Source organism: Melanerpes formicivorus, unplaced genomic scaffold (assembly GCF_026170545.1).
Source record: "Melanerpes formicivorus ecotype bairdi unplaced genomic scaffold, bMelFor1.0.p_v2 SCAF_15, whole genome shotgun sequence".
Classification (NCBI taxonomy): Eukaryota; Metazoa; Chordata; class Aves; order Piciformes; family Picidae; genus Melanerpes; species Melanerpes formicivorus.
In genome coordinates this window covers 10627262-10644994 of record NW_027142367.1, presented here as the reverse complement: position 1 = coordinate 10644994, position 17733 = coordinate 10627262, and the positions used below count along the sequence as shown (strand labels likewise).

The window sequence follows — 17733 nt, the reverse complement described above, 5'->3', positions numbered from 1 at the left end:
CAGCAGGGACACTGTCAACTAGAGCAGGTTGTTCAGAGCCCCAGACAACCTGACCTGGAATGTTTCCAGTGAGGTGGCTTCTAGCACCTTTCTGGGTGACCTGGGCCTCACCACCCTTAGAGTAAAACAAAGAAGTCTTCTCTCTATTCTCATTTTCTCTTTTGGTTTAAATCTCTGTTATTAGAGAAGCAAAGTCTTAACATCTTTAATTTGATCAAACTAAAGTTGTTGTTCAGCCCAGAGAGGGAAGCTTTCTGTGCTGTTCAGTTGCAGACACTTCTTTCAGGGGAGTGGGATTGAGAAACCCTGAATTAATTTGCCACATAAACACCTTTCAAATGGCTGTTGAATTTATTGGCTTGATAAATGCAATCCTAACAAAATAAAAGTTAACTGAGAGCAAGAGGTTTGTCTGAAGAACATTAGAAAAATCCGTGCTGGTTCAACAGGAACTTTAGTGTCAATTAGAACACAGAGAAGAGGTTTCGGTATCGCCAGCAGATAGAAAATGTGCGTAAGGAAGGCGAGGGAGAATGCTTGTAGTTCACATCCAGCTGACCACAGCTTGGTGTTTATAAATTATTATTTTTTTTCCTCAAATGTTACAAAAATACTGTGCTGTTTTCTCTTCGGGTATCAAAGCAGCATCTGTACAAACCCAACTCATGACCAACGAGTCGCAACAGTGTAATGGCGAGAGGGAGGGAACACGGCCACCGCCGGCAGCTGCCGGGGAGCTGTTAGCTGGGCAGGGGGGGCTCAAGGCTGAGCTGAACCATCAGACAGCTCCTCACTCAACCCAGCTGGAGGCTTGCCAGGGGCAGAAGCAGCAAAATGGCCAAACCAAGAGCAAGTCCCAAGGGGAAGGGGTGGTCAGTTTGTTAAGCAACACACATGGTGAACTCCACCCCTGCTCCTTGGGACTGTTCCTCAGGCTGTTGCTCTTCTGCTGTATTGCTTGGGCAGGTAGATGTAAAGTGACACAACCCATCCCCACCACTGCCTGAAGCACCCGTTGGAGGCTTTCTCCGAGGGACTGACACATGAACAATGGAGGAAGCAGCAGCATGGACACAGGGGTGATGAGGGTGGTTCAGAAATGAGTTCATGGCTCACGTACAGCACTAGAAGACACCAAGAGCTCTCGCTGAACATTTCCATGGTACAGGGACATAAATAACATCTCTCAAGTGTTTACATTTATTCAGTACATCTCAGAACACAAAAATAAAGAAGCTTAAGGGCATGTTTGGTCAACACCCCACAGTCTCCCACCTTCTCAGCCAACCCAGAATCAGTTTAAAGCTCCCTTGTATATATAATCTGCATCAAAAAGGTATCAAAAGGCACAAGCAAGAAGTGACAAAGGTTAAGAAGCAGAAAGAATGGTGAATGAGGATGAAGAGATCCACCAGGCAAATAATGAATTAGTAGGGGTGGGTGCGCTGTTTATTTACTGAGCTCTTCCAATTGTGCTCTGAAGAATGGAAATAATGATTTTGGTTTCAAAGAAAAAGGGATACTGGGATATTTCAAATCACCTGAAGGAAACCAGAATGGAAATAATCTGTTACTAACTGGAAAACTCTTCTGGCCTCTCCAAACTCACCTGAGCCTCAGGAGTAGAAGCCACAAGCGTGGGAGACAAAAGTCTCCCGGGCTCAAAAGCGAAGTTCCGTTACAGAATGTACACAGCCAGCAAAACTCTCTTTGTGCAGTTTGCTTTGTTTAATGCATACTTAAGGAGCCAGATCAGATGGGAGTTTCTTTCCTGTCTTTGCTCGGCGATGGCTTGACTTGCTGCTCCTTACTTGCTTTTGGCTGCTCTTTGGCTGCTTTTGTCTCCAGGACAGTGTCTCTTTGCTGCTGCTGCTGCTGCTGAGGAACACCCCCACGTTTTTCTGGCTCCTCTTCTTCCTGCACCTGCTGCTCAGATTTTGCTTGCTGCAGCAGGCGAAGCTGCACCCGCAGCTCGATGATGGCCTCTCGCTCCTCATGAATCGCTTGGTTCAGGTGGTTGTTCTTTATCTTTGGAGCAAGGGAAAGAAAAGTCAGGGCTCCTTCTGACAAAGAAGGACTGTAGCTCGAGGTGGGGGACATATTTGGCACAGCACAATGAAGCTCTGCTGTTATTAACGCAGCAACCTGGGCTTCAGCACAAGAGACTTAAATGCAGAGCATGTGGGTTAGAGGCAGAATGGATGCAAAACCTCCAATGCAAACACCTCTGCACAGTCTGAACTATGAACAACAATGAATACAGAGGCTCAAAGCTCAAGGGAAGTTCTCATCCCCTTCTACTCTGCCCTAGAAAGGCCCCACCTGGAATAGTGCATCCACTTCTGGGCTCCCCAGTTCAAGAGGGACAGGGATGTACAGGAGAGAGTCCAACAGAGGATTGCAAGGATGATTAGGGGACTGGACCACTGCCTGATGAGGAAAGGCTGAGAAACCTGGGGCTGTTTAGTCTGGAGAAGAGAAGACTGAGAGGGGAATCTGATCGGGATAAATATCTGAGGGCTGGGTGTCAGGAAGGAAGGGACAGCCTCTTCTCACTTGTGCCCTGTGATCAGACAAGGGGCAATGGATGTAAACTACAGCCCAGGAAGTTCCACCTCAACATGAGGAAGAACTTCTTTACTGTAAGAGTCACAGAGCACTGGAACAGGCTCCCCAGAGAGGTCATGGAGTCTCCTTCTCAGGAGACATTCAAGACATGTCTGGATGTGTTCCTGTGGGACCTGTGCTAGACGATACACTCCTGCCCTGGCAGGGGGGTTGGACCAAATGATCTGTGGAGGTTCTTTCCAACCCCTAACATCCTGTGAAATCTCACCTCCAGGTCCTCATTCTGTCTCTGCAGATCTTCCAGGATGACCTGTAGCTCCTCCTCATCTTCGCTCTCGCTTTCGCTTTCAGAAGAATACTCCTCAGTTTCACTCCGGCCGTGCTGCTGGCGACTGAAAGACCAAGGACAAACCCTGACTGAAGCCCTCCCTCAGGTCTGCCAGAGCTGGGTAGCATAAAAGAGTTAACTCACACCCCCTGCATCATCTCCAACAGCTTCAAAGACAAAAGTCAGAACCTCCTATCAAAGCTTCATATAATAAACCGATGGGCTCCTAGGGGGATGCTTTTAGTGCACCGAGTCTGTAACAGAGTATCCCCAAAGGTTCAAACTTTGTGGATTTTCAGGCTTTCCTGAGTGATGTTCACAGGCTCAGCTTTTAAGTGCAGTTTATTGCTTCAGTGGAGTATGGATGTACTTCAGAGGCTCTGATGGAGCAGTTCCCCTCCCCTTTTACCTTTGTATTTCAGCTATTTCTGCTCGGAGCCGGTCGATCTCCTCCTTCTCCGAGGCAATCTGTCTCCGCAGGAACTGCTCCATGGCCAGCAGCTCTTCCTGCTCCGTTAAAATCTCATTCTCCTGCAATGAGCAATTGTTTCACTTTATGTCCTTTGTTGCTCTACAGCAACACACCATCAGAACCAGATGCTGCTGGTCTCTGAAATACTTTGAGCAGAAGCGATCCCATGCCTGCTTTGAAATCTTGACTCATCAAGACCTCAAAGCAAATCAAAGTTGAAACCCAGCAATGCCAGCTCTGAACCCAGCAGGCAATGGCTGTGCTGAGTAGCTGAGGAGATGACACACTGAATTCCACCATATTTGGCTGCTGGTCTCCTTAAATCACAGGGGGAAAGCTCAGGATAACCAGTGGAATCAGTAGAAAACCTGAATTATAAAATAGATCTTTGAAGATGGATGTAAGGGGGGAGTGCAGCAGGGAGAAGATCAAAGCTACTGTGGGAAGCGGAGGAAAGCATAAAAGCCACAACAGCTGCCTTGCTTCCTTTGATCAGCAGGGAAGCAGGTAACAGTACTGAAACTGGTTGGACTGGGAAGTGTTTTCTAGTGACAGGAACAACAAAGGCTACCCCTTCTTGCTGCTGCACAGTGTCTCCTTTCTACTGTCTGCTCACTCTGGGTTCTTTCCCTGCTTTGCTGACCACTACCACACAGCCTTGCATTTGAACGTCCACAGAGAGATCCCTTTAAGCCTTCCATTTCCCATGACAGGGAACAGAATCTCCTTCCATCACATCAGAAGGAACAAAAGAGGGTTTAATATTTCTGAGAGATGCAGAACAAAACAAGCAAAGAGGTAAATGCCTGCCACCTACCTGTGCCAGCAGAATGTTGATGACTTCTTCATTCTCATTCATTTCTTCTTTGGAGACATCCTCCTTTGAAAGGCTAGCAATCTCCTGTGCAATCTTGGTTTCACACTCCTGCCAGGGGAAGAGGACACCTGTTCAAAGGATGCCACCCCCAGTCACTCTATGACTAAAAGAAGTAGTTCATGTGAGCATCATTATTTTCCCAATTTACAATCATCATCTTGGTTGTCTTGGAAGTTTTCAGGAAGGTCTGGTCCCTTCTCTGGGACGTAAGACAGTTGAAAAAAAGGAATGGGTCTGAAGTCTGGTAACCTTGAGGCTTCCAATAATTCCTCTTGCTACTGCAGGACACATGGGTTCTGTGTTGATAGGTTGGACTCAATGATCCTCGAGGTCATTTCCAACCTTGGTTATACTGTGATACTGTGAAAAATGATCCAAGGGCTGGAAGCCCTCTGCCCTGAGGAGAGGCAGAGCAAGTTGGGGTTGTTCAACCTGGAGAAGAGAAGGCTCCAGGGAGACCTTCTGCTGGCCTTTCAGTACTTAGAGGCCAGTAAGAAAGATGGAGAGAGTGCATTTAGCAGAGCCTGTTGCTGTGCCAGGACAAGGTGGGATGGGCTTAAGCTAAAGGAGGGAGATTTAGACTAAACTTAGATCAAAGTGGTGCCTCTGCATGGTCACAAAATAGGGGATCCATGATGTAGGTGTTTGGCCAATAGCGAAGTTACTCACCTGTCTCTTTGCTTCTCTCAGTTTCCTCTTAAGAGCTGTTAAAATTCTTTGCACCTCCCAGAGTCTCTCTTCTTTGGATAAGTCTTTTATCCCTGCCTGCAAGTCTCTGTGTAAACAGTTCAGGAGGAATTCCTAGAAATGGTGCCAAAGAAATGAGTATCTGTGACATGTCATAGCAGGGCAGACTGGAAAGACAGCATGGGTTTGGCTTTGTGAGAAAAGGAGGCTGAGGAGAGACCTTCTGGCTCTCTACACCTCCCTGAAAGAAGGTTGAAGCCAGCTAGGGATTGGGCTCTTTTTCCAAGGAACAAGTGTTAGGACAAGAAGAAATGGTCTCAAGTTGCACCAGGGGAGGTTTAGGTTGGACATTAAGGAAAAACTTCTTCCCCAAAAGGGTGCCCAGGGAAGGAGCAGAGTCACCATTGCTGGAGGGATTTAAAGGCTGTGCAAATGCAGTGCTGAGGGACATGGTTTAGTGGTGACCTGGCAGTGCCTGGGTTAATGGCTGGACTTGATGATCTTGGAGGTCTTTTCCAACCAAAACAATTCTATGATTCCTGGCAAGAGGCTTGGAATGCTGGTTTTCAAAGCCTGACATGTTGACCAACAAGTGTTAACATGCATTCAGCACGTGATCTGGAGCCAGCTGAAGGGCAGTATCTGAGAGCCTCCACTCTTCAACACATCCTCCTACCACCCTCCCATGACAAAAGTACTGAACTACAGGGCATGGCAATGCAGGAAAACACTGCTGTAATCATCACAAGGCAGTAACAGCTTTCTACACAGGACATGGGGAAGAACATCATCAATCTCTTCCCAGTGGTTTCCACTGACAGGACAACTGGGAAAGAATTCAAGGGCGTGCTATGAGCTTGTGGCAGTTTACTCCTGAATGCATCAAAGTGCAGGCAAAGACAAACAGAAGCACTCAAGGAGCTGCCAACCTGTCGCCTGATTTCTTCCTTGATGCTCTCCTGTGTTTCTGGAAGTGCTGGCATTGTTGCCATGTTGGACCATCGAAGAGGTTTTGTCACCTGCTTTAGGGTCACGTTCCCAAAGAACTCTTGGACGTGTGTAAAAAGCACGTACAGGACACGGTTACTGATCTGCAAGGGAAGGAGACAAAATACTGGGTGAGGGGATGTGTTCACCTTGCCTTCATCTGGGAAGCTGACGTGGAGCACAGCAGCTTTGAACAGGCCTGTCTGTGAGGAGCAGTCACAGTAATTTGTCCTGAAATCCTAACATCTGGGTTAAAGATGATGCTTTCAATGAGCCAGTGCTGGCCTCAAGGGATCACTTCCCTCTTACCTCTGTATCTGAGCCATTTTCAAGCTGAACTCAGGGCCTTCACCCACCTAACCTACCATCATTCTTTTCCCTCACTGCTGGATCACTGAATGACAGAACTGTCAGTTGGAAGGGACTTCAAACATCATCCAACCCTCCCTGCCATGGGCAGGGACCCCTCACACTAGGTCAGGACAATTAGATACAGAGCTGTACCGGGTCTTCCTTTTTACTCAAAATCTTGCTTTTTGACTCTGCTATGAGGACAGGCTGAGGGAGCTGGGGTTATTCAGCATGGAGGAGAGAAGGCACTGTGTAGACCCAAGAGTGGCCTTCCAGTACCTGAGTGGGGCCGGCAGGAGGGCTGCAGAGGGACTGTTTACAGGGGGCTGTGGTGACAGGATGAGGGGCAATGGTTTGAGATTGGAGGAGTTTTGGATTGGATGTTAGGAACAAGTTCTGCACCATGAGGGTGGTGGAACACTGGAGCAGGTTGCCCAGGGAGGCAGCTGAGGCCCCTTCCCTGGAGGTCTTCAAGGTCAGGGTGGACAAGGCTCTCAGCACCCTGGCCTAGTGGAGGATGTCCTTGCTGACTGTGGGGTGGTTGGACTGGATGACCTTTGGAGGTCCCTTCCAAACCATATCATTCTATGATTCTAAAGGCAGTGACAGCAGTGGACAAGGGGCAGCAACTGCCCTGTGCTCTGGCTGCCTTCTCTCCCCTGCCCCAGCCTGTACATATTTTCTCTCTCTCAGTGCTTTATTGCAGTTGAAAGAAGCTGTGACTGTATTTCTTGCCTGAATGTGAGACAGTGGCAAGGAATTAATTGGATGCTGTATCTTCCATCAAAAATCAAAACTTCATCCCAAAAGCAAGCTCAGAGTTCCATCAGCACCTCCCCTGCCACTGCTAATATCCACCTCACAACAGAACATGAAGGGGCCTGTGTTGTTTGCCATCAACTGTTACTGCTTTTGTTAGCTACAAAGCTTCTGGTGCAGCAAAATGACCAAGAACACCACCCAGCCCTTTGGCTACAGGGCCTCCACCAGACTTCATTACAAAGGCAAGCTCTTCTCAAAGTGTGGCTTGGCTTCTAGAAGACCCACACCCAGTACTACCACCTTCCCATTCTGCACAGGACTAGCTCTGGGCTGCATTTAAATTAAATATTTCCATGATGTTAATCAAGGAATTAATCCCAAACCCACAAAATCCCACTGGAAAACAAAGTCAATGGCTTGCCTGCAGCCAGCTGATTGTAGACACCAAAGACTGGTGCAGTCATCACTCCACCAAGACGCTCTGCTTGTAGGGCAGGGTTCATTGGCTCGATATCAAAATGGAGCAACACTCTAGTCTTCACTAAACTGTCACTAAATTATGGCCAGGAGACCTCAGAGCATGCTTCCAGCATTTGCACAGGGCCTCCAGGACAGCTGGAGGGGGGCTTTTTACAGAGATAGGTAGTGACAGGGTGAGGGGTAATGGCTTCCAACTGGAAGCAGCTCAGTTTAGATTAGACATTAGGAGGAAATTCACCCCCATGTGGGTGCTGAGGCACTGGAACAGGTTGCCCAGAGAAGTTGCGGAGGCTCCAAGCCTGGAAATGTTCAAAACCAGTTTGAATGGGGCCTTGAGCAACCTGGTGTCCCTGCCCACAGCAGGGGTGGTGGAACTAGATGATCTTTAAGGTCCTTTCCAATCCAAACCAGTCTGTGGTTGTATGGTTACCAGATGTAAAATGCAAAGAGATTGTCTCCCTGTATACACTGGAGGAGTTCAACATTAAATGACTCCTCTTCACAGTAAAATCAAAGCCCTGACAGCAGTCTCTGTAATGACCCAAAGATCAGGCCCATGGTATGCAGGATCACATTCACAGTTTTTTCTTGCCTCTTTCCCAGCATTTTAGATCCCCAAAGTATAAAGAGCAACTATCATTAACTGTACCACCCAACACCTGGTTCCCACCTGCTAGAGAACCCCTACAGAGAAGCCTTTCCTGGGCTCCAGCACTCCCTGTTGTGGTGCACCTACCTGGACCGTGGGGCTGAGCACTATGGAAATATTCTGGATGTTCATTTTTGTTTCCAGTTCCTTGGCAATAACGTGGTCCATGTGCACAATCAGCCAAGAAATGAGGAGGTGGTTACACTCTGGCAGCTCTTTCAGCAGCCTCTGGCACTCCTGAACTTTCTCAGCTTCTGTGGTCTTTGCACAAGCATCTTCAAAGCGGGGCATGAGCTCTTTGGTCAGCAAGTTCTCGGGCAGTTCTCGTAGGTACTGTTTCAGCAAGCTGGCTACTGTGTTGGGCTCATATTCCTCCAGGTTGGGAGATTCCTCTCGGTCGTAGGCTGCTTTGAGCTCATCCACTTTTGATTTGATTCCTTAAAATATCGAGACCAAGAATTTAGAGACAGCAGCAGCTGCACGTTTGTAACAATTATCTCTAAACTTCTCTGAGCACCTGACTTGGCAGAGTTAGATAATGGTTGGACTTGATAATCTTTTCCAACCACAGTGATTCTGTGATTCTCTGACTCTTGTTCTAGGAGATGTATTTATTTCACCTCTCCTTATGGTTTAAGCTCACTGAGGAACACGTTTTCAAGGTAACGTGGGTTAAAATCACGACTCAAAATGACTTCTAAGAGCCCTGACAATCACTGTAAAGCAAAGCCCCAGCATCAAACCTGGTGCCAGCATTCCCTTGCATCAAGGAATGTGAAAACAGGGTGAGGAAGAGAACATCAGGTCAGTTTTTTGTTTGCATTCAAGCCTGTCTGTGGCTGCTTCAAATATACAACCCTTAGCCAAGCAGCAAATATGTTACCAAACATAGGGGCAACAAGTTCTACCTCAAACAGTCTTCCTTTGTCAAAACATACCCCACACTTTTTAGCTCCCAGATTTCCAGCTGGTTCTCCTCAGAGGGGGAATCTCACAGAATATCTTTGGTTGGAAGAGACCTCAGAGATCATCCAGTCCAACCTTCCACTCAGCACTGCAAGATCACCACTAAACCATGTCCCTAAGCACCAGGTCCACAAGCTGCTTAAACACCACCAGGGAGGGTGATTCCAACACTGCCCTGGGCAGATCATTCCAATGTTTGAGAGCCCTTTCAGTGGAGATATATTTCCTAACATCCAGCCTAAACCTCTCCTGGCACAGCTTGTATCCATTTCCTCTAGTCTTGCTGCTTGCCCCCAGGATTCTTGATTGCTGCATGAATAAAAGCTTGTTCACAGAATTACCCAATCCATCCCAGATCTTCTGTGGGGCGTTTTTATGACTTGAGGACATTGCAACCTTCCCAAACGTGGGGAGATTTCATTCCTGAAGCTCCAACACCCACAGGTGAGTTACACCAGCTCAACGTGCTGCCACAACTTGGCTCACACAGGGTAAGCAGCACTGCCTGGGTTCAGCACATGGTAAATGAAATGTCAGGGAAAATAAGCTCAGTTTCATGTCCAAGTTGGTCACTACAACAGCTGGTGGGTTGTTAAAACCACTGCAATCTTCTCTGAGCTCTCAGTTTAAAAACCCTTACCCACACAAGAGGGTGCTGTTGCCCTGGAGAACACCTCGAAAGTGCAAACATTAAAAGATGCTTTATGGAAAAGACACTTTCTCCTGTGAAAATGTCAGCATTGCAAACATATTGGGTCATGAAAAAACAAACACACCACCAGAATGTTCCAGCTGGCAAGACTGAGAAACTGCCTGAGCTGCTGAGGTATTTGTGCATCCCTACCAAACACAGATTTGGAGTGGGTCCAGGGAAGGGCAGCAAAGCTGATGAAGGGTCTGGAGAACAGGTCTTGGGAGGAGCAGCTGAGGGACCTGAGGTTGTTCAGCCTGTACAAAAAGAGGCTGAGGGGAGACCGTCTCACTCTCTAGAACTACCTGGAAGAAGGTTGGAGGGAGGTGGGGGTTGGTCTCCTCTCCCAAGTAACAAGTGATAGGACAAGAGGAAATGGCCTCTGGTCCCACCAGAGGAGGTTTAGGTTGGACATTAGGAAACATTTCTTCCCCAAAATATTGTCAAGCCCCAGAACAGGCTGCCCAAGGCAGTGGTGGAGTCACCATCCCTGGAGGTGTTTAAAGGACACATAGCTGTGGTGCTGGGGGACATGTTTTAACAGCTGACTTTAGTCAGAGTTAGATAATGGTTGGTCTTTTCCAACCCAGATGGTTCTATGGTTCTGTAACAGAGACAGCTGAATGGGGCCTTTAAAACAGTTTGATTCCAGCTTCACAAAGCCTTTAAACTGGTTGGATCAGTTTTACAGGGCCAGGCAACTTGCTTCAAAGGCTTTTCCTCCCTCACTCCCAAAAATGCACCCAGAGAAGTTCTGGCACATTATGTGCCAGATGCAGCTGACAAAGAAAGGGGCTGTTTTGTTGGAGGTGACTAAAAGTGATGTCTCACTTTGGGAAGCTGGTGTCACACAACTACAGTAGTTAACCTGCTGCTCAGCTGCAACAGCCACAGCTGTGCTTTCTGCTGGCTAGGGCATCTGCTCCAGGAGGAGTTTTGGAGGACAAAAATCCTATGGTGGAAGCAACTGGGAAAAGCAACTTGGTGGGAAGCCCACGAGCACTCTCTAGAGGGTCAGACATGGTAAAAGAAGAAGAAAAGGGCAAGCAAGGAGCCCCTGGAGCCAAGTACCTGAAACCCTGTAGATGCCTTCACACTTCATGCCGTACTTCTCGACGTAGTCGATGCACTCGCGGAAGACGGCGGGCAGGCGGATGCCGTCGTACAGCATGGTCCTGTCCACTGCCTCAGCCAGAGGGATGCCAAACACAGGCCTGTGGCTCGGGACCTCCACCTGAGGGATCTCGGTCTCCTGGATCGGCTTCTTCTTTTTCTTCTTCTCTTTCCACTGTTTCACCACGTCTGCTGCCGTTAAGTCTTTCGACTTCTTCTCTTTGTGTTTGTCCTCCTTGTGTTTGTCCTCCTTGTGTTTGTCATCTTTGGGTTTCTCTTTGATTTTAAAATCCTTTTCCTTTTTTTTGGAGAAACTGGGCTTCTTGAAGACATGTATTCCCTTGGACCGCTTCAGCTTGGAAGGGCTCTCCGCCTCATCACCGGAGCTGTCCTCTTGAAAGGCAGCATAGCCTTCCGCTGTTGGGCAAGGGGAGAGCTGTAAGCCTGCTTACCTTCTAGACAGCACGTTGTAGGAGGGAGAGAACAAGAGGTGAGAAGGAGAAAGAGAAGCACCTGCCTGCCTCTTTTGAGTTGTTAGTGAAGTGGACAGGGACTAAATGAGGGTTGCATAGGTAAGCCACACAGCTCCTGGAGGATCTAAACAATGAATGCTTTATATACTTACTCATAATGGCAATGTCCATCTTATGGGTGAGTTTCCCATCTAATAGTCAATGGAATGCAAAATAAAAACAACTGCCTGGCAACTTCTCTATGTTCCTGCAATCAACAGTATAAGAGTTGCTGTTAAGGATCATCTCCACACCCCCAACTCTTAACAAACTTCTCTGAAGAACAAACTAAACTTCAGCCACTTGACTGCCCAATCTCCTTCTACAACATTATGAATTGTAAGATGATAACATTTCAGCATCAAATAAAACACCAAAAAACCCAACAACAACCTCCAAAAGCCCACAGCATCAAACAAAAGTCACAAAAAGAACCCTCCAAGATCCCAAGCACAGCTACTTTTGCACTGGACAAATAAACAGCTCCAGTATCGCTAGCACAATACCTGTCAGTGAAGGTGTCTGCCTGCCTCAAAAACTCTGTGAGAGCTTCAAAGAAGTCCAAGGGTGGAGTAACTTTTTCAGCAGCAAAACACCAAGTGTCATCTGAAACATGCACCAGTGCTCTTAAGAAGTACACCTCCACAGCCAGCCCTGCCCATCCTTCAGGCAAGAGCAATAAGATCTTTATTTAAAGGTGGATTACAAAAAAAACCTCAAACCCACAACAACAACAAAAAAAACCCCCATGGCTAAACCCACCATAGAAACACAGCTTCTACGTCAATTAGCTGTCATTTTACACACATAGTACCCCACATCAGAAAAGTCAGGCTGAAACTTGGTCAGCAGAAGACATTTTCCACCATCCTGCTCCCCCCTAAGGCAGTGGGCAGCAAGTTCTTGCCTCAAAGTGAAGCCCCCATTATCCAGATCTTTCGAGGATCTTCCATTGTCCAGTGCCTCTGCCTGAGCAGGACACATAGAGGACAGCCAAATATTAGAATAGAATAGAATAGAATAGAATAGAATAGAATAGAATAGACCAGGTTGGAAGAGCCCTTCAAGATCATCGCGTCCAACCTATCATCCAACACCACCTAATCAACTAACCCATGTAACCAAGCACCCTGTCAAGTCTCCTCCTGAACACCTCCAGTGACGGCGACTCCACCACCTCCCCGGGCAGCCCATTCCAATGGGCAATCACTCTCTCTGTGTAAAACTTCCTCCTGACCTCCAGCCTGAACCTCCCCTGGCACAGCCTGAGACTGTGTCCTCTTGTTCTGGTGCTGGCTGCCTGGGAGAAGAGACCAACCTCTGCCTGTTTACAACCCCCATTCAGGTAGTTGTAGAGAGCAATAAGGTCACCCCTGAGTCTCCTCCTCTCCAGGCTAAGCAGCCCCAGCTCCCTCAGCCTCTCCTCATAGGGCTTGTGTTCCAAACCCCTCACCAACTTCGTTGCCCTTCTCTGGACTCGTTCCAGCAAGTCAACCTCCTTCCTAAACTGAGGGGCCCAGAACTGGACACAGTGCTCGAGGTGTGGCCTAACCAGTTCAGTGTACAGGGGCAGAATGACCTCCCTGCTCCTGCTGGCCACACTGTTCCTGATGCAGGCCAGGATGCCATTGGCCCTCCTGGCTGCCTGGGCACACTGCAGGCTCATGTTCATCCTACCATCAACCAGCACCCCTAGGTCCCTCTCTGCCTGGCTGCTCTCCAGCCACTCTGACCCCAGCCTGTAGCTCTGCATGGGGTTGTTGTGGCCCTCACAAAGTTTTGGGTGGTGGAAAATTAACCCCCTGGATTATCAGAGAGCATCATGGAGGAGATTATGGGCTGTCCTGTGCAAAAGAACCTCATCTCTATTTTGCCAGTTCTAAACTACATGAAGCTGGAGAGCTTCTCTGGATGAGGCTCTGGCCAGCCTGATCTAGTGTGGGGTTTCCCTGCCCATGGCAGGGGGTTTGGAACTAGATGATCCTTGTAGTCCCTTCCAACCCTGACTGATTCTATGACTCTCAGCATTAAGCTGGTGGATCAGGCCCAGAAGAGGCTAAAAAAATGATGTGAGGGCTGAAACCCCTCTGCTGTGAAGACAGGCTGAGCGAGATGGGGCGGTTCAGTCTGGAAGAAGACAAGGCTCCTGGGAGACCTTCTTGTGGCCTGTAAGCTAGAGAGGCCTGGAAGAAAGATGGGGATAATCTTTCTAGCAGGGCCTGTTGTGACAGGACAAGGGGTGATGGTTTTAAACCAAAGGAGGGAGATTTAGACTAGAGAGAAGAAAAAACTGTTTTTTACTGTAAGGATGGTGAAACACTGGCCCAGGTTGCCTGGCCACCCCATGAAACAAGCCAGTTCAGGTTTTTTGAGGCTCTGAACAACCTGCTCTAGTTGCAGATGTCCCTGTTGACTGCAGGGGGGTTGGACTAGATGACCTTTAAAGGTCTCTTCTAACCCAAACCATTCTGTGATGCTATGATTATTTCAGCACATCCAAGGAGCTATCTGTATTTTGAAGCCTCCTTGGCTGCTCTTTAGAAGGTAATATTCAACGTAAGAAATGTATTAAAGCATGGAACAGCCATAAAATAATTCTACCTGTGGGACCAGCTCACAATTCCCATCCTGGGCTCCTCCCTAGGACCACCAAACATGCACCTTCACAGGGTACAGAGCAAGACTGTAGCACTGCTCCTGCCCAAGTGGATTTTAGTATCAAAATGCAAATGTTAACTGGGGGACAACCAGCAACCAGATCTCATCTTCCCAGTTCACTGGCTACACCACCATTCTTTCTGTAAACTAAACACAGAAACAATGGTTAAGGACACTTGCAGTGCAGAAACTAAGGATCTGAATCTCTCCGATGCAGGAAGAGCCACTGATGAACCAGCCATGGGACAAGGGAGGAGGACACAGCACCACTGTGTTTGGTGAGAACAAGATGGGGCTAGCACAGAGTTTCAAGCTGAGGTTCACACATCTAAGTTCCAAATAAAAAGCCAGATCCTCACCAGACAGTCCAGAACAATCTGCCCTCAATCCTTCCTGCTGGGTATCTGCAGTAGCTCTCAGTGGTAGGGCTCACACACATACTGGGAATAGCATCTGCACAGGAGGCTTTGACTTGGAGGTTGCCTTCCCCAACAAACTATGGGTCAGCACAGGAGACCCTAAGCTTGGAGACTGCCTTCCCCAACAAACAATGGTTTGGCACAGGAGACTCAAGCTGGAGGCTGCCTTCACCCACAGAACACCTGCCTTAGGTATTTCAACACCCATGTTGCAACACCAACCTTGGTGCTTTTCTAGGTCCGTGGGAACATAACACCAGCAACAGTGCACTGCTGAAACTGGTATTTCTTGACTTCATGAGAAGACATGAAGGAGCAAGTTAAACACTTCACTGCAGTTATTTTAAATGTGATGTTTAAAAGTTTAGTAACATCTACTAAAGAAGGCCAGTGGTCTCCTGGGGGACAGTTAAGAGTGTGGCCAGGAGGTTGAGGGAGGTTCTCCTCCCCCTCTGAGGCCACATCTGGAGTCCTGTATCCAGTTCCAGGCTCCCAGTTCAGTGGAGACAGGGAACTACTGGAGAGAGCCCAGTGGAGGCTACAAAGATGCTGAGGGGGCTAAAGCATCAGCGTGAAGAAGAAAGGCCGAGAGCCCTGGGGCTATTTAGCCTGGAGAGGAGCAGCCTGAGAGGGGATCTTCTCAATGCTCATCAGCATCTTAAAGGTGGTAGTCGAGAGGATGAGGCCTCATAATGCTCAGTTACATTTGTTTAAATGCCAACTTACATGACCTCAGCGGGTCACATATTGTCCTAAATCAAAGGAGGTAGCCAGGAAAGTGGAAAGAAGCAACCTGAACAAGTGTAACAGAATTTGAAAGGTGGAGTAGACTGAAAGATGGAAAGTCTGGAAGGAACAACAAAGGCAAAACTGGAAGGGGAACTCTTAAAACCAGCCATGTTAAGCAAGTGTAAAGGAGCCTTGTAATGCACGTAAGGAAAATGCCTGTCCAAGCTGTATTTACCATCCTTTCCAAACAGGAGATGGTCTCTCAAGAGCTTTGTCTGTAGCTTACACATGAGTAGCAGTTCCATGACCTCCCTCTACAAGGACTAAGAAATGCTGGAAGCTTTGCACATTACAGCTGCAAGAGATAATTTGACTCTTCTGATATTTTCTGCTTTTTAAAGCTTTAAAAGCATTTAAAAAAAAGCCTCAAGTAACAAAAATTGCTTTACAGCAGCTGCAGACTTCTTGTCATCTCTTGGGGGAGAAAACAGTTGCAGTGCTAATGTGTACTGAGCTGCATCTATGTGCTGAGGATGCCTTTCTCCCCCTCAGCCTTCAGTTAGATGATCACCATTGGATACAGTGAATTACGTCATAAACCCACACCATATAGTGCTGAGCTCTGCTAATTCCAGATTCAGAAGACTCTAAATCATTTGTAACAGAAAGCTGGTTGGCAAAGAGTGAAAAACCCAGCTAGTAAGAGCCTGAATTTAGAGCTATCCAATCAATACTGAATTTTCATCCCCAGACCAATAATGTGTGAGGTCAATGCTGTTTGCATTACAGGAAAACCCTAAGGAATTACTTTTCTCCTTAGAACCTGTAGGAATTTGAACTGCTGGTTTTAACTAGAGGATAATGCAGATCAACACCTAAAGGCAAGGGTCAAAAGGATGGGGTCAGATTCTTTCCAGTGGTGCCCAAGTGACAAGGAGAAGAGGCAGTGGGCACAAACTGGAACCCAGGAGGTTCCATCTGAACAGGTGGCAATTTTTTTTCCCCTTTAAGGGTGGCAGAGCCCTTCAGCAGGCTGTCCAGAGGAGGCATGGAGTCTCCTTCTCTGGAGAGATTCCAAATCCACCTGGACATTACCTGGGCAACCTGCTGCGGGTGCCCCTGCTTTAGCAGACTGCATGACCTCCACCGTTCTGTGAAATTCAGGTCAAACAGCTTTATTTTGGCTAGCACCTCAGCTACACTTTCAAAAAGCATCTATTTGGAAATACTCTTGGAAACCTCCATGGAGGCTGTGAACAGATAATGAGATTAGCAGAACCCCACACCAGGCAGAACACGTTGGATGTTTGTTAGTAATTCTGGGCACCGGCACCTGTGCAACAAAAACCTAATCCATGCTTTGGTTAAGGTGTGGGGATTTTTGGAAGAGAAACAGGTATTGCACAAAGGCTGTTTGTGCAGGCTGATTTCCTTCACACCTAAACAAGCTGGGAAAAAACCCACTGGGAATACTCAGCAATAGTGGGAGAGAAAGAAAGAGAAAAGGTGAAATGAAGAGTATGAAAGTGGAGAAATTGCCTACTCACTTCTTTTTTCTTTCTTCTTGAATTTTCCTTTCTTCTTCCCATGCTCCTTTTCATCATCAGATACTATGTCTGGAGGCTCATGCAAGCTGTCATGAGGTGGTGAAGGCTCACCAGTACGGTACAATCCAGGGAATTTTGTAGGACTGATCTCTTCAGAGCTGGGAGTACGAGCCAGACCCCCACTGTGTTCTACCCGCCGGTGTTCACTGGGGCTGCTGGTGGGAGGCAGGAAGCACTCGGTCATTCTGATCCCCTGACAGCCACGTGAAACCTTCTGCTACCTGTCCATCACACCTGCAGCAAGGGAGAACAGAAAGATTTTAAGCAATGGGTTTCAGAACACCCTGTTTGGAGCTCTGTTCTAGAAGCACTAACAGCAATACTTCCTACACTGAATGGTCCCATTTATGTTGACAGAGAAATAATGAAACATCAGGTCCTGAGCTCGGTGTTTGCACAATCTGTCCATTACCTCCTAAACCATATTAACATAATAAGAGAGCTGCTGGTTTAGACATTTCCACTTCACAACAATAAATCAGCACATATAGAGTAAGAGAGTATTTTCACATTTGAGAGAATTCTTACAGACTCACAGGCAGCTTCCATACTCAACTCTTAGGATTTACTCAAAAAGGAGTGAGCTAGCTTTCAGTTTTTGACATCAAATAGATCTGAGTGTTTATGAGCACTGCACTGAAGGCAAAGCTCATTTTCATCTCTCCCAAGCATATTTTACAGATGCAAATAAGAACTTGCCTAACCTGCTGTAATAAGGGGGAAAAAACCCCAAACTCAACAACCAACAGCAAAGAGTTCCAGAAAATCCTTCTTCTGATTATACTAATGCAAATCAAAGAAAGTAGAAAAGGACTGAGGAGATTCTTTTCTGGTATACAACAACTTCATATTTGATGAGGTTAGATCAGGTCATTCA

General features: G+C 47.4%; 1 protein-coding gene across 3 annotated transcripts in view; it reads right to left on the bottom strand.

The window, feature by feature from the left end:
* Positions 1-332: 332 nt before the first annotated feature.
* The window catches only part of RALBP1 (ralA binding protein 1), a 32643-nt gene continuing 15242 nt past the window's right edge, over positions 333-17733 (bottom strand). For 2 of the 3 annotated variants that reach the window (XM_068147605.1, XM_068147606.1), the window contains exons 2-10: positions 16797-17090; positions 10890-11348; positions 8249-8598; positions 5862-6023; positions 4915-5046; positions 4186-4293; positions 3306-3427; positions 2837-2960; positions 333-2028 (exon numbers count right to left, since the gene is read on the bottom strand). In XM_068147605.1, the coding sequence (XP_068003706.1) occupies positions 1753-2028; positions 2837-2960; positions 3306-3427; positions 4186-4293; positions 4915-5046; positions 5862-6023; positions 8249-8598; positions 10890-11348; positions 16797-17040 (1977 nt within the window). In that variant the 5' untranslated portion in view covers positions 17041-17090 and the 3' untranslated portion in view covers positions 333-1752. Of the gene's footprint in view, positions 2029-2836; positions 2961-3305; positions 3428-4185; positions 4294-4914; positions 5047-5861; positions 6024-8248; positions 8599-10889; positions 11349-11556; positions 11652-11949; positions 12052-16796; positions 17091-17733 lie in introns of those variants that run through there. The other variant, XM_068147607.1, reaches the window with a different exon arrangement.